The 15,616-nt window shown below is 43.5% G+C and overlaps 2 protein-coding genes across 8 annotated transcripts in view; one reads left to right on the top strand and one right to left on the bottom strand.

Annotated features, from left to right (window-relative positions):
• The first annotated feature begins 2,268 nt into the window (after positions 1-2,268).
• GEMIN6 (gem nuclear organelle associated protein 6) lies at positions 2,269-7,284 on the top strand. Of its 4 annotated transcripts, none has more exons than XM_007082396.3 (3): positions 2,269-2,354; positions 2,919-3,056; positions 6,482-7,284. In XM_007082396.3, exons 1-3 carry the CDS (start codon positions 2,269-2,271, stop codon positions 6,855-6,857), a joined length of 600 nt encoding a protein of 199 aa, XP_007082458.2. In that variant the 3' UTR covers positions 6,858-7,284. The 4 variants fall into 4 exon arrangements, with proteins under 4 accessions (XP_007082458.2, XP_007082459.1, XP_042838065.1 ...); XM_007082397.3 differs by having other exon boundaries at positions 2,314-2,354; positions 2,923-3,056; XM_042982131.1 differs by lacking the exon at positions 2,269-2,354 and adding an exon at positions 2,368-2,573.
• Positions 7,285-13,277: 5,993 nt separating this feature from the next.
• The window catches only part of DHX57 (DExH-box helicase 57), a 55,011-nt gene continuing 52,672 nt past the window's right edge, over positions 13,278-15,616 (bottom strand). For all 4 annotated transcript variants that reach the window (XM_007082398.3, XM_042982122.1, XM_042982120.1 and 1 more), the window contains exon 24: positions 13,278-13,908. In XM_007082398.3, coding sequence (XP_007082460.2) covers positions 13,765-13,908 — 144 coding nt within the window. In that variant the 3' untranslated portion in view covers positions 13,278-13,764. The remainder of the gene's footprint in view (positions 13,909-15,616) is intronic.

The following is a 15,616-nucleotide window of genomic DNA, read 5'->3' as shown; positions in this document are numbered from 1 at the left end:
AGACCTCACTGTTGCCTTCCTGTGCCATAAAAACAAATAAAGTGTTATTGAAGCATTTTTTATTCTGTGAAGAAATTTCTTATCTAGTTTAGTAAATATAATAACTATGTGGAGGCCTGAGATCTTGAAAAAACAAAGAGGAAGGAGGGGTTATTATTGAATGAAGGAAAGAACAGAGAGAAGATCTGTTAACAGATCAAAGTTCTCAACATGCCCTTGCCCCACTCCAATCAATCACCAATCCAGTTGATTTTTCCCTTGAAGCATTCGTTGAATCTACTCCTTTTTTCCCTCTTTTTCATTTCCACTGCTATCAGCTTGTGTCCTGTCTGGACCACTGCAATAATTTTTAGGAGCTCAGTAGTCAACATCTTTAGCTCAGGTCAATCAAGAGTTGAATGCTTAACCAACTGAGCCACCCAGGCACCCCAGAGCATGCAACTCTTAATCTTGGGGTCATGAGTTTGAACCCCACGTTGGGTTTAGAGATTACTTTAAAAATGTACTCCAAAATCTAGAACACGCAATTTTGAACTTGGCAGAGGAAAGGGTTGAGAGTGTGTGTATGTGTGTAGGTTTGAGGGGGAAGCAGATACTAGGAAGAAGACAGAAGAAGAGAAGGGGAAGAGGGAGAAAAGTAGAGAATGTGAGAGAAGGGACATCAACTGGTAGGAGGGAGGCACCAGGGAGACCAAGAGTAGGGGTTGACGGGGAAAAGGAAATGGCACATGTGAACTTGTTGAGGGTGGACTACAGACAGGGTCTCTCTGTAAACCTCCATTAGAAGTGGGCAGGCTCAGTCTGTTATAAATCAGCGATTCCAATAGGCAGATGCTGTGAATGATTCTTTAGTTTATCCAGAGGACTAAAGGGAGAGGGGAGAGAAGGGAAGGAAACTGCCCCAGTCACATCAATTTAAAAGGAATAATTTAAGCTTGAAGCTAGCTTCCAAAGTCTTTCATTCTGCAGGACAGTTAGAAGGCTTCAAATACAAATGATCAGTTGTCACAGTTGGTTCAAGCTCTTTTGGACTGAATTTTTATGAGGTCAAACGTTTCATTTCACATTGTAACAACTGGTATTAAATTAGCTCTGTAGATTTATAGAGGACTTTAACTGGCATAATCTAATTTAATCTACTAAAGCCACATTAATATAATCAGCCAATCATTCAACGACTCAAAGTTGCCAAAGGATTATTTGAAACGATGGCAATAAGAAACAATATACTTTAAGGATTATGTGAACTCAAATCCCAGACTGTAAGGGAAAAGCTGACTAATTTTTTTTTTTTTAAGTTTATTTTTTGAGAGAGAGCTGGAGCAGGGGAGGGGCAGAGACAGCTGAGGAAAGAGGATGTGAGGCAGCCTCCGTGCAGACATCAGAGAGCCCAGTGTGGGGCTCCAACTCAGGAGCCCGGAGATCACTAGCAGGGAGGTCATGAGCTGAGCCTAAATCCGAGGCTTAATAGACTGTGCCACCCAGATGCCCCAAGCTGATTTTCAATGTTTTCTACATCGTGGTTTGATAGGCCTCTAATTCAGTTTCTGTAAATCTCCCTTGGTGTTCCCATTTGCAGAAACTCAATGTTTAACACCTTGTACCATTTTTCAGGATCACAGTTATGAAAAAAATTCCGGACTATGCCAGGAGCCACCTAAGTCCCTGAACATAAATCTGCGGCAGAAGCGAGTCTTTTCCGCTTTTCTACTGGGGAGGGGGCGGGAGTTGGAGGAGAGGCTGGGGCTTTACCAGTGAGAGATCTGCTAGGTGGAATTCATCCCGATCCTGTGCTTTATTCTTTCTGGCTTCTGCAACTCCTGCGGGACTATAGCAAGGGCACATCCCGAAGGAGCAGAGGTATTAACTGCCTCACACCAGCGGAACAAACAAATCTCTTGGCTCTATCGCTCTTCTCCAAGGCACTTTCACCTCACACTTCTAAAGCTTTAGGATTTACCTAGAGGGTTCTTGTGCTTCGATTCCACGGCAAGGGTGCATTTCCATGTCTACTCTCAATGAGAACCGGGCACGAGACTTTTCCTCTTTAAAAACAAAAGGTTGAAATGTCCATCGTGGCAGTGAAGAGGGGTGGCTCTAGCGAACAAGGAGCCTTACTTTCTTATTATACAAAAATCTCAAGTCCCGCCCGCATCCCGCGCCCGGCTTTTATCCCCCCACGCCCGCCGACTCCCTCAGACCTCTAGGTGGGACCAAGGTCAAGGACTACAAAACAGAGACTTCTGGGGGAAGGAAGTGGCGCAAAGCATGCTGGGTTTAGACGGCGCCGCCGAGGAGACTGCTTCCTTACCGCGTGGTCGCTGCGTGCCTTTTGCTGTCAGGAGCTGTAACTGGTATATTTCTCGTTTGTCGGGATTAAACGTTAAACACCACCAGGTTTGAGTGCTGCTCTAAGTATCGTGCAGCTGCAAGCTAGGTCAGGGAGTCTGCGCTCTAGAGCCTTCGCTGCTGCCCCCTGGTTCGTGCATCTTCCAAACAAAAAAGAGGAAATGGTCACAAATCCGAGGCCTCTCCCTGGCGGGATCCAGCGGAGAAACAGCCAGAGAGAGCGAGTGGGTGGATATCAAAGGAGTTTTGTTTTTCAGGTTTGGCTAAAAGTGGTGTGGAGAGCAGACAGAGTTAAAGGGTGTGAGCATCTGCCGACCGGAGTTCAAAGCCAGGGCGAAGGCCATCTGGAGTGGTACTGGGTAGTCGAATATAGAAGTAAGCCGGATGAGTTAGCCCCATGGCAACTCGGGATCTCCTAGCTTTCATATTGAATCGTGAATATCAGCTATTTCCTGATATGGAACTTGAGGCAAATCACAAGATGTTCTCTCTGCCTAGCATAGGGATTGGGGCATTTGCTTGAGTGGAACATATATATTAACCCGGACTGGTGGTGGTTTTTGATCTAGTCAGCTGGCAGCCATGAATGAATGGATGAAGAAAGGCCCCTTAGAATGGCAAGATTACACGTACAAAGAAGTCAAAGTGACAGCCAGTGAGAAGGATTATAAAGGATGGGTTTTAACCACAGACCCGGTTTCTGCCAAGTGAGTATGGGTCCTGCTTCCCAGAAATCATAATGACACCCCTTTGTGCTGCCTATATGTTATATCCAAACTAAGGAAGTAGATAAATGAAAGCCATGTAAGAATTTGCGTGTAAGAATTGTACTGTCTTTAGGGGCGCCTGGGTGGCTCAGTTAAGCCTCTGACTTCAGCTCAGGTCATGATCTCACGGTTCATGAGTTCAAGCCCCGCATCAGTCTCTGCTGACAGCTCAGAGCCTGGAGCCTGCTTCAGATTCTGTCTCTCTCTCTCTGCCTCTACCCCGCTCACTCTCTATCAAGAAAAAACATTAAAAAAATTAAAAAAAAAAAAAAAAAAAAGAATTGTATAGCCTTTGAATCTAAGTGCTGTTCAAACTATGGATTACCCTGGCACCAGCCAGGTTTGTAGAAGTGAGACACTTTTTTGTTCCTACGTTTTTATTAGAAAATCTCAAACATACATAAATGTAGAGAGAATAGGATAACAGACAACTAGCTTTACCTTTCCCTTCTAAATATCTTTAAGCACAGCTCATTTAATTTTGTACATAAATGCCTCAATGTAACTTTTAATAGATAAGAACTCTAATAAATGTAACCACAATACCATTATCATTTTATTCATAAATACATCAATGTATCTTATTTAGCAGATAAACTCTTTAATAAACACAATAACATTATAATACCCAATAAAAGTAATAATAACTTTATTAACAGTCATGTTGAGATTTGCCTGGTTGTCTCAAAAGTATCTTTTTATATTGGTTTATCAATTTGGTTGATAACATCTCTCAAGTATCTTGATCTGTGACTGTGCACTTTCTCTATTTAGTTTTCTTTTTTTCCCCCCTATTATTTTGGAGAGAGGGAGAGCAAGTGAATGGGGAAGAGGGGTGAAGGGAGGGAGAATCTTAAGCAGTATCCATGCTAAGCGTGGAGCCTGACTCGGGACCCTGGGATCAACACCTGAGCCGAAATTGAGAATTAGACACAACCAATTGTGCCTCCCAGGCACCCCATCTTTTTAGTTTTCCATGTCATTTATTTGTTGAAGAAATGGAATCATTTGTCTTACAGAGTTGAACACATTCTGAGTTTAGCTTATTGCATTCTCACGGTATAGTTTATTTCATCCTCTGTATTTCTATAAACTGGGATTCATATCCAGAGGTTTGATTAGGATCAGATTTGTTTCTTGCAAGACTACTTTAAAGGTGGTGATACACACACACTTTTTAAATTTTGGAATGATTTTAGATTTATAGAAAAGAAAGTACAGACAGGACCCATCTACCCAGCTTCCCCTGATATTGGCATCTTAACCTAACTGTGGTACATTCCTCAAAACTAAAAATTTACATTAACTAAAGACCTGTCATTTGGATTTCAACAGTTTTTCTACTAATTGTTTGCCTTTTTTCTGTTCCAGGATCCAATCTAGGATCCCACATTACATTTAATCATCATATGTCCTTAGTCTCTGATCTGTGACAGCCTTTCAGTCTTTCCTTGTTTTTCATGACCTTGACACTTTTGAAGAGTACTGATGAGGTATTTTGTAGAAGGTCTCTCAATTTGGGTTTGTGTGATGCTTTCTCATAAATAGCCTGGGGTTATAGGCTTTGGGAAGAGTACCACAGAAGTGAAATCCCCTTCACATCACCTTGCATCATATCATGTATTTTATTTAGTCAGGATTTTTGCATTTGTATTCATGAGTGAAATTAGCTTGTAGTTTTATTTTTTTAATTATCTCTGCTTTTGGTATTGGCCTCATTTAATGAGCTAAGGCACAGTCCACCTTTTGTAGTCTCTAGAAGAGTTTGGTTAGATTAGAAATGTTTGGAGCTGGCTGGCTCAGTCAGTTAAGCATCTGGCTTCGGCTCAGGTCATGATCTTGCGGTTTGTGAGTTCGAGCCCCGTGTCGGGCTCTGTGCTGACAGCTCGGAGCCTGGAGCCTGCTTTGGATTCTGTGTCTCCCCCTCTCTCTGCCCCTCCCATGCTCGTTCTCTCTCTCTGTCTCTCAGTAATAAATAAATGTTTCAAAAAAAGATAAAAATAAATGTTTGAAACTTGGAGCACCTGGCTGGTGGAGCATGCGACTTTTGATATTGGGGTTGTGGGTTTGAGCCCCACATTGGGTGTGGAGATTACTTAAAATTAAAATCTTGGAAAAAAAAAAAAGAAATGTTTGAACCTTAAAAATTGTATATAATTTGTTGGTAAAAAGCCTTTTTTCCCCCTCTTATGGGAAAATATTCTTAAATATTTACTCAGTTTTTATTAATGATTATAAGATGATTTATATTCTCTCTTTCTTTGACTCAGTAGTAGAAATTTATATTTCCCAGGAAGTTTTCTGTTTTAATTTTCAAAACGATTGACATAAATTTGTTCCTAATACTTTATACTGCCAATCTTTGCTGCCTTTTTTCTCCATTCTAATTAATGTTGCTTGAGTTTTATGAATTTTACATGTTTATTTTTTCTTAAAAAAGTTTTTTATATGTAATAAATAAAAAACTTTATTTATTTGTGAGAGAGAGAGAGACAGAGCATGAGCAGGGGAGGGGCAGAGAGAGAGGGAGACACAAAATCCGAAGCAGGCTCCAGGCTCTGATCTATCAGCATAGGGCCCTATGCAGGGCTTGAACTCATGAACTGTGAGATGACCCGAGCTGAAGTAGGGCACTCAACCAATTGAGCCACCCAGGTGCCCCTACATGGTTTTGTTTTTTTTATCTTTTTGTTTTTTTCAAAGAGCCAACATTTGGCTTTGGTGATCTTGTTATTAACTCTTTTATTTTCTATTTCATTAATTTTGGGTTTTGTTATTTTCTTTGATCTACTTTGAAGGTGAGTTACTCAGTTGTTTTTGAACTCTGAAAGTTAAGTCTGTGCCCTTTCTTCTTTTCTAATAAACGTTTAAGCCTTTTATAACTCTTTAATGCTTTAACTGCATTCCACAATGATTTAGGCTAGACAGAAAGTTTAGATGTGAGGCGCCTGGGTGGCTCAGTCGGTTAAGCATCCGACTTTGGCTCAGGTCATGATCTCACAGTTTGTGGTTTGAGCCCCACGTCGGGCTCTGTGCTGACAGCTCGGAGCCTGGAGCCTGCTTCGTATTCTGTGTTTCCCTCTCTCTCTGCCCCTCCCCTGATCCCACTCTGTGTCTCTCTCAAAAATAAATAAACGTTAAAAAAAAAAACGTTTAGATGTATAGGACCCTCAGTGAATACTTATTGACCAAGTACAAACATTTGATGGTGAGAGGATTAATTTTAAACAGGGAAGTTCTTATTCCCTAGTTTCATTACCTGTCGGGGCTGGTGATGCCTCTCATTCCACTGCTTCTTCCATAGATTTATGAGACTTTAGGTTTTTCTTTTACATATCTGCTGTGAACTTACTTTTCCTCCAAAGTATCGTCCTCGTGAACTTCCTAGAAGATGGCAGCATATCTGTGACTGGAATTATGGGCCATGCCGTGCAGACTGTTGAAACTGTGAACGAAGGGGACCATGGAGTGAGAGAGAAGCTGGCACATTTGTTCATGTCTGGAGACTGCAAGGCATACAGCCCTGAGGACCTGGAGAAGAGGAAGAACAGCCTCAAGAAATGGCTCGAGAAGAACCACATTCCCATCACTGAACAGGGAGATTCACAACGGACTCTGTGTGTGGCTGGGGTGCTGACGATAGACCCCCCGTATGGCCCCGAAAATTGCAGCAGTTCTAATGAGATTATTCTGTCCCGTGTTCAGGATCTTATTCAGGGACATCTTGCAGCTCCCCAGTGAGAAGCCAAGAACTGTGGATGAGCCGATTAAAATAAGACTTCATTTTTATTTTTTCCTTCGTGAAGTGTTTGGATGTTAAGTCCATCATATTACAAGACTTCAGAGGCACACGTGTGTCGTGTGTGAGTTTTCATTCTCTGTTGTTTTGGTCAAATCAAAGATGTGGATTATGAGTGCTAATAAATAGGTAAACCACACGGATAGTCTCACGTGCAACAAAATAGCACAAGGACCCTGAGACCAAGAGTTGCATGCTCTTCTGACTGAGCCGGCCAGACACCTCAGTGTCCTTCCTTTTAATTTCAACATACAGGTGTCTAGTTTGTTTGTTTGTTTGTTTGTTTTTTTAAAAAAAAACCTTCAGAGGCTCTTGCAGGGGTAAATTATGCTCTTGATTGAATTTATTCAAGTAAACTTTATTTCTCTATTGTCTTGTTTCTCCTGTGTCCCAGTTTATCTTTGTATCCTGAATTCCCAGGGTGGCTGGCACATAGCACCTGCTTAAAATAAGTTGGTTATATTGAAATTGTGAGCATAAGTGTGGGAGGATTTCCTGCAACCCCAATTTGGGTCTCAAACTAGCCATGTAGCACACATTAGTTATAAACAGGACAGTCAGCCTCCCTGTTAACTAATCAGATTGCACGCTTCAATTAATCCATTTTAGCCATGCTTACTGTGGAAAAGGATGGTATAAAGATTTGTGGGCTAGAAATAATGGGGACAGCTGGAGTTTAAATGGGAAAGTGCATAGGTGAATTTCAGAGACAGAAGGGCGGCATTAACAAAAACGTCTATAATTACGGATTGTTTTGTGTTGGGTCTATCATCAATGGATTAGTTTCTTCCTCATATGGGATAGTCCCTTGGTGCCCATGTACAGCATGACCCTTGATTTGTAAAGACATCTGTCTTCTAAAGAGCATAATGCATCTTTGACATTTAGTCTGGTAATCTTGCTAATAATTAAGTCCTAAAACCACCTGCTTTGTTTTTTCAGTTCAAACGATAGGAGAAGGGTTACTGAGCCTAGAAATCATAGTTCCTAGGTAAGCTTTATGTTAGATTTCAACATTTTACAGTCATCTACCTATAGGGCTATATATTCCCATCCCCCTTTACCCCCTTTTTTTTTTTTAATTTTTTTTTTTTTTAACATTTATTTATTTTTGAGACAGAGAGTGACAGAGCATGAACGGGGGAGGGGCAGAGAGAGAGGGAGACAGAATCGGAAGCAGGCTCCAGGCTCTGAGCCATCAGTCCAGAGCCCAACGTGGGGCTTGAACTCACGGACCGTGAGATCGTGACCTGAGCTGAACTTGGACGTTCAACCGACTGAGCCACCCAGGCGCCCCCCCTTTACCCCTTTTTAAAAACCCTATTTGTGTTTTACCATATTGGCCAAAGTCTGCTAGGTTGGACTCCCTTCAAATAACGGAAAGATAAGGGAAGGGTGTGTGTGTGTGTGCGCGCGTGCACGTGCACGTGCGAGTGTGTGTGTGCATATGTGTGTGTATTTCAAACATTGTAATACGGGCCTGAGTGTGAGAACTTGAGTTTTGTAGTGGAAAACAGTATTAGTGTCATATGCAAATTGTATTTCCTTTTTTTTTTTTTTAAAGTTTATTTATTTACTTTGGGGGGGGGTGTTGGGGTAGAGAGAGAGAGAGAGAGGGAGAGAGAATCCCAAGCAGGCTCCCAGCTATCAGCACAGAGCCCAACGAGGGGCTTTGATCTAATCAACTGTGAGATCGTGACCTGAGCCAAAATCCAGAGTCAGATGCTCAGCCATCTGAGTCCCCCGGGCGCCTCAAGTACTCTGTATTTTGGTAACAACGTGATGGACTCATAAATTCTTATTCACACAGTACATGTTGATCAGAGTTGATGTGGGCATAATTTGTATCTGACTAGTAACTAATAGCCAGACTTTGTAAGTGGCTACCTATCTATTTTGTTTAAATAGGTTTTCTCCACCTTGGCACTACTGACATCGTGAACTGGATAATTTGTTTGGGGGGTGGGGGGGCTCCTGTGCATTGTAGTGTATTTAGCAGCATCTCTGGCTTCCGACCACTAGATGCCAGGAATACACCCCGATCCCCACTCAGTTGTGCTGCCTCCAGATACCGCCAAATGTCCCCCGGTGGGCAAAATTGCCTCCAGTTGAGAACCACTCGTTGAAAACAAGCAAAATCTACATTTTCTCCTGTGAGGAAACCTCCTTATGGTCCTTGTACATGATAAGGTCCTGTATTATAGTTAATCAACCTCCGTGGACAAACAGAGTCTTCCTTGAAAGGTTAGCAGATACTTTGGAGACATTTGAAACCCAAGGATGGAATGAGGCAAACTTATTGAAAGGGGACTCTGGAGAAGTAAATGAGTCGTTTTAGCTACGTTATCCCGTTTTGAATTAATTGCAGAAGAAAATCAGCCATGGATAATGTCCCCTTTATAAAACAAGTTCAACTTGGAAGGAAAATTAACTCCTTCAGGACGTTTTCAATAAAGCCTAGGTTGGAGGACGTAGCAGTAATTGCATTTTCTGCATAAGGAATAATAATAAAAAAAACCTTCGCTCTTTGAAATGCTTCTGTTGAAAATGTTTATTAGATACATTGTTATACCATATTTAGGAATACTGTATTTGTCATGTCAGGGTCGTCATCCTAAACAGATACTCATTGCTGGTATTTATAGGAAGTTGCCTTTTCAAACAAACCCCTTATACTGTCTTTTGTTGCCATTTGTTTCTTTCCTAAAATGTTGAAATACAGGAGGAAAAATCCAGTAAACTGATTTTTTTTTTTTTTTTGAAAGAGAGAAGGCACATGTAAGCAAGGGGCAGAGAGAGAGAGAGAGAGAGAATCATTCCCAGGAGGGGGAGAGAGAGAGAGAGCGAGCTCATGTCTACCCAAAGCAGGACTTGAGCTCACCCAATGTGGGGCTCAAACCCGCGAACTGTGAGATTGCGACCTGAGCTGACGTCAGATGCTGAATGATTGAGCCACCCAGGCACCCCCCGTACGTTGATTCGAAGTCATCGTCCTCACAGCTGTCTCACTGGGGCACCGCGTCCTGGCTTATTTATTCAATTAGCTGGGCTAGAACTGACTGGGGAGTAGACTCCGGGATGGTCCCCGTTAGGCAAAGAAGGGGCAGAGGCTGAACCGTCTGTGGGAACAAGCTCGTGTTTGGGCTGCTGTCCTGTATCTTGATGAAACACGGATGCCACTCCTTCCTGCTGGTCCACATGTAGGGCACGAGTGATTCTCCAGCAGAACTCTTTCTTTGCTCTTTGACAAAACAAATTATTAAAACATTTAAGATTTGAAAGCACTTTAAGGATTAGTGATTGGCCACAAATCCTATTTAAGACCAATCTCTGATATTATCATTGTGGGGGCGATAACTTAGAAGTTAGCAAGAAAAAGTCTCTCCTGTTAATGATTCATCGTGGTTAATGGTTTACACAGTCATTACGTAGCTTTACATGTGTGAGGCTGAAAGGCATTGAATAAGTCTATCACTCTGGAACAGTCTGAAACTATTGCCGTGACAATGAATTGTGTTAGCTGGCTCTGTATTGTTTCCACCTGAGGCACTCCGTACTGTGAGTCCTCAAATGTTGACTGACACAGTTTCATGACCAAGTTCTAACTTCTGAAAACAATAGCTCACCCTGTATTTATTAACCGGCTAAATATTTTAAGCAAACTCTACCCCCTGCATTTAGGAGAAAATAAGCCCTAGGAATTATGCTTAATTCTAGCGTGACATAGGAGGAAAGAGCCATCGTCTGCCCAGGCTTGTTCTAGCACAAGGGCAGTGGGAGCAGAATTCTGTCCCCGGAATCCTCATTTATGTGGCAACGAGGTGACCCTCACAAGACACCCTCGGAGTGTCAAGCCCGAGCTCACCAGCTCTCGGCCCAGCAACTGAGACAACGCAGCAGAATGCAGTCCTCAAAAAGCCAGCCTGGGCCGCACCTGAAAACCACACCGTTGGTCCCAATTTGCTTACCTTTACTATATATTTTACAGAGTGACTTTCACAATGTCTTATTTTATGATACCCTCTCAGGGACATATTCAAACCATTGCCTGGAAATGAAAAAGAACACTGACCACATGCTTGCAGACCCACAGTCTGTGTGCTCTGGTATATTATTTAAACTGCTCAAGTGACAAAATGGAAGGGTACAGACCAAAATTCATTCCTCGTCAGGGAGTCTGAATGGTAGTATTCAGATATGGAGCTCAAGCAGGAAGAAGGCACTTTGTCAACCTATGACCACCTCTGTGAGAATGTTACCTATTCTCATTTCCTGAGAAGTCCCCGCAGACATGCACTACAACAGTGTCGCAGACTAATTTTGTAGCAGGTACTGCATCGATATTATTTCCTAGCTAGGTTCCAGTAAAACAAGTGAGAAACATTTACAGAGTTCTCCAGAAAATGAACATTAAATGCTGATCATCTTTTACAATTTTTTTTACAGTTTATTTATTTTGAGAGAGAGCAAGCAGGGGAGGGGCAGAGAGCGAACCCCAACGGGGCTCCACATGGTCAACGCAGAGCCCCACGTGGGCCTTGAACTCACGAACTGCAAGATCATGACCTGAGCTGAGATCAAGAGTCAGATGCTTTAGACACCCAGGCTCCCCAATGCTGACCATCTTGTTGGGGCTTAGAAATTTGGTGTCACCTTGAAATGCTACACTGCACTCTGATCTTCAATCGCAAAGAAGTAATCCTATTTCATTGATCTCATGTGAGTGATGGGGCTTAAGAAGTTTGGTCCTGGAGGTGAGGATTTCTATTTTATGTTATTTTTTTAATGTTTATTTATTTTAATGTATATTTATTTTTGAGAGAGAGAGAGAGTGAACAGGGGAGGGGCAGAGAGAGAGGGAGACAAAGAATCCGAAGCAGGCTCCAGGCTCTGAACTGTCAGCACAGAGCCCGACATGGGGCTTGAACCCATGAATCGTGAGATCATGACCCTAGCCGAAGTCTGGCACTTAACAGTCTGAGCTACCCAGGTGCCCCAAGGATTTTTCTTATTCAGTGCCTTCAGTCAAGGCTTCCCAGTCTTTTCCACTTTCTGGCCCATCTGTAAAATGACTTGTGCGACTTGTGCCTGGCTGCAGGTGGCCAGCCCACGATGACTGCCCCGAGGGGAGCGATTGCTCAGTACTCTCAATGGATGGTTTTGTTGTTAACTACCACCCGGCCAGCTGGCCAGTCGTATGCTGTGCTGCGGACTTGTGTTGAGAGCTGTGGGTCCACTCAGGCCGATGGCTCGATCTCGGGCAGCCAATATGAGCTCCGCTACGGCACCAAGAGTCCATACTGGTTTAAAAAAATGTGTCAGGACGGTTTTCTCCTGCATTTCTCCTGAGCAGTTCTGTAATGTGAGCCTTGTTTCCAGGGCAAGTCAGAGCCTGAATGCTGTGGGTGCTGTGCATATGCGTGTCTTTTATTTATTTATTTAAAAAATTTTTTTTCAACGTTTTTTATTTTTGGGACAGAGAGAGACAGAGCATGAACGGGGGAGGGGCAGAGAGAGAGGGAGACACAGAATCGGAAACAGGCTCCAGGCTCCGAGCCATCAGCCCAGAGCCTGACGCGGGGCTCGAACTCACGGACCGCGAGATCGTGACCTGGCTGAAGTCGGACGCCCAACCGACTGCGCCACCCAGGCGCCCCATCGTGTCTTTTATTTAAAGTGATAACGTGAATTCATGCCTTTTAAAACTACTACTTAGAATCTCAGCTCTTCAAGTGCGCCAAAGTTTAAACATGCTTGGTAATGACCGTTTTGGACAGTCCAGGAGGTTTTCTGGAAACTGAACAGAAATAATACCTTAAAAAGTGACCACCCTTCACTGCAGTGGTTTTGCTGATTCGTTTGAATTCTATCTCTAGTGTGAAATCTGTAGTGACTCTACCTGAGCGCTAGACAAACACAAGAATATTTTTTTGTACTCAGCCCTTCGGGATTCTTCCTGGCCACGCTGAAAAATGTCCAGAGGCAATGTAAATGTACTCATGGTTTTTCAACATGCTGGCTCCCCATTCACCTAAGTGGTGGCTGAAAATAAGCAGTCTCGTGGAAGATATTTTTATGGCTGTAAATCTGACACTAGCATGGCAAACTTTTCTACATCGACCGTTGCCAACTCTGCTCTGAGAATGCCATCAAAATTCCCCTTTGGGTAAGGAGGAGTGTGGCCATGAGATCTGGGTGTGTGCCTAAGAGAGAGCAAGATTCCTAAATGGAAAACCTAAAACAGCACGAAGACACCTAGACGGTTCTGCTTTCGAGAATATGAACGTTAAGGGTGAGACCAGCTTGCATTCTAATAACAGATAAGAGCTCTTTAAGTTTGTTTTTTTCGGTTGACCTTTAATGAGTAAAAGTAAAAATCCCTCACAAGTCAAGTTTGCTTTGTAGCCAAGAGCCTAAAATGAAATTTTAATTTTTCTTGCTCACATGATTTTTTTTTGTCCTTTTTCTGTTCTAACTTCTTTCAGATGAGCCGTTATGATAGAAAAAACATTCAGTATTTCTCCTCATGCTCCTCCCTCACCCTAGTAAAAAGCAGGAGAAAAAAAATACATAGAATAAAACAGAATTGTATTAAACATTCACTTTTGTGTTACTGGGTGAATTTCCTTCATTCCAGGACAGTCCCAGAGAAAAAGACAGGCAAAGCTGGTTTTTCGACCGCCTCACACCGACACTCCAAATTGTGCTGGGAGCGCCCCTGCCCGGTCTGGGGGTCTGGGAGGCTTCCCTCGTGCTCGGCGCCTCAGGGCTTGGCTGGAGGTAGAGGTGCTGCCGTTATTTCCCAGGGGAGCACAAGGGGCGGGGCAGGCGCTCTCCCGAGGCAGGTCTTTATTGTGTGGTGACAAGTTTCACAATCATGCTGATGATCCGGGATCCTCGAGGACACGTACACAGATCTGTGCTCGGGTTTTTTATCTTATCCTGGAGGAGCTGGTCAAGTTCACAACGAAGTTCCTTTACTAATTCGGCCACCTAAAATGAAAGTTGCAGCGTAAGCAGCGCTTGGGTCAACGGGGGAGGAAAGGTTATTACAGGAAACATCCCAGTGATGATTATCATTATTCTAGATTGCTGCTATTAATTTTACCTCCACGTGGTGGGGGAGGAGAAACTAACACAATTTATTCTAAAAGCGCTTCTAAAATTTCTTGATGGAGGCGCCTGGGTGGCTCAGTCGGTTAAGCGTCTGACTCCGGCTCAGGTCATGATCTCACAGTCCGTGAGTTCGAGCCCCGCGTCAGGCTCTGTGCTGACAGCTGCAGCTCTAAGCCTGGAGCCTGCTTCCGATTCTGTGTCTCCCTCTCTCTCTGCCCCTCCCCCACTCATGCTCTGTCTCTCTTGCTCTCAAAAATAAATAAAAATTTTTTAAAAAGTTGTAATTTCTTGATGCAGCTATAGGAATGTTCACTCAATGTCCACATCTCCTTTCAAGAAAAGATTAAATGTGAAAGGATGGCTTTTATGTAGTGTTCTCCATATTAAAGCCTGGTCACCTTTTATAATTTGTTCCAAGAGGAGAAGCAGGAAAATGGAAAATTAAAAACGGTAGATACTAAGAGAAAAAGTCTTTAGCTTTAGGATACATTCTATGCTTTGCTGGGGCTAATAGCTCCACATTCTTTATGGCATTTTGCTCGTGCTGCTGTTGGAGCAGGCACTGGAGAGGTCTTCCCGACATGCTTTGCCCCTCCCCCGTCGTCTGGCCACCGTGCAGTTTGCGCCCAGACGGAACTCAAACGGGCTCGTGCCGTGGGCTTTGCCAGAGTGAATGGCTCAGGTGACCCGGGCCTTACAGTTTATGACACTCGTTTGGCCACAACAGTTGGTTTAAGAGAGGAGGTTTCTGGTCTCCCCTTCCGGACACTATGCTGCAACAGACGTGAGGCCGGGGGCCGCCGCAGCCACCCTGCCCTCACAAGGTCAGCCAGCCTCTCGTCACCCAGCTGCCTGGCCTTCCGGAAACTGTACTGGGCAACACGACGGCCACTCGTCACACGTGGCTCATCTAAGGGCCACTTTGAACTGAGATGTGCGGTGAGTGTGCACACTCCAGATTGTGAAGATGTCGCATGAAGAGGAGTATCTCAGTGCGCCCTTATACGATGACACGATGACATGAAAACTTTTTAGATGTGTTAGGCTACATAAAATTAAGATGAACTGTGCCTATTTGTGTTTTTCAAATGTGGCTACTAGAAAAATTGAAATTACACATGTGGCTCATGTATTTTTGTTGGACTGTGCTGCTTTAGATGTTACAGTTCAATGTGCCAATAAATTCTCTTTAACGTTTGAGTTGGTGTTTCTGCTTCTTGCCGTCTAAGACCTCTACCCGATGCAAATGTCAAAATGAATTTTTATTTCCTAAGCGTGTACTCTGCCTCCAGTGTCTCTGCAGACACTCCAGTAGTGAACACGTGAGACCTGACAATAAACAATTCAGATCCATTATCTTTTTTTTTTATGGCAGTGGTGGAATCAGGGTGATTTTTACTTATTTTTGCTCATCTGTGTATTTTGGGACTTTTCTTTGGAGAACATGTGTTATCTGTTGAACAGTTAGGAAGGTCCAACGTCTCGCCTGCAGCTTCTGTCCCGAGCCTCCCACGCCAGCCCGTCCTGGGCTCCCCTCCCAGTGCCTTCCTGGTCTCTCACTGAGGCTCCGGGCCTGGCCTCCGTC

This window comes from Panthera tigris, chromosome A3, assembly GCF_018350195.1.
Source record: "Panthera tigris isolate Pti1 chromosome A3, P.tigris_Pti1_mat1.1, whole genome shotgun sequence".
Lineage (NCBI taxonomy): Eukaryota > Metazoa > Chordata > Mammalia > Carnivora > Felidae > Panthera > Panthera tigris.
The sequence above is the reverse complement of the archived record's forward strand: the minus strand, read 5'-3'. Positions and strand labels throughout refer to the sequence as shown.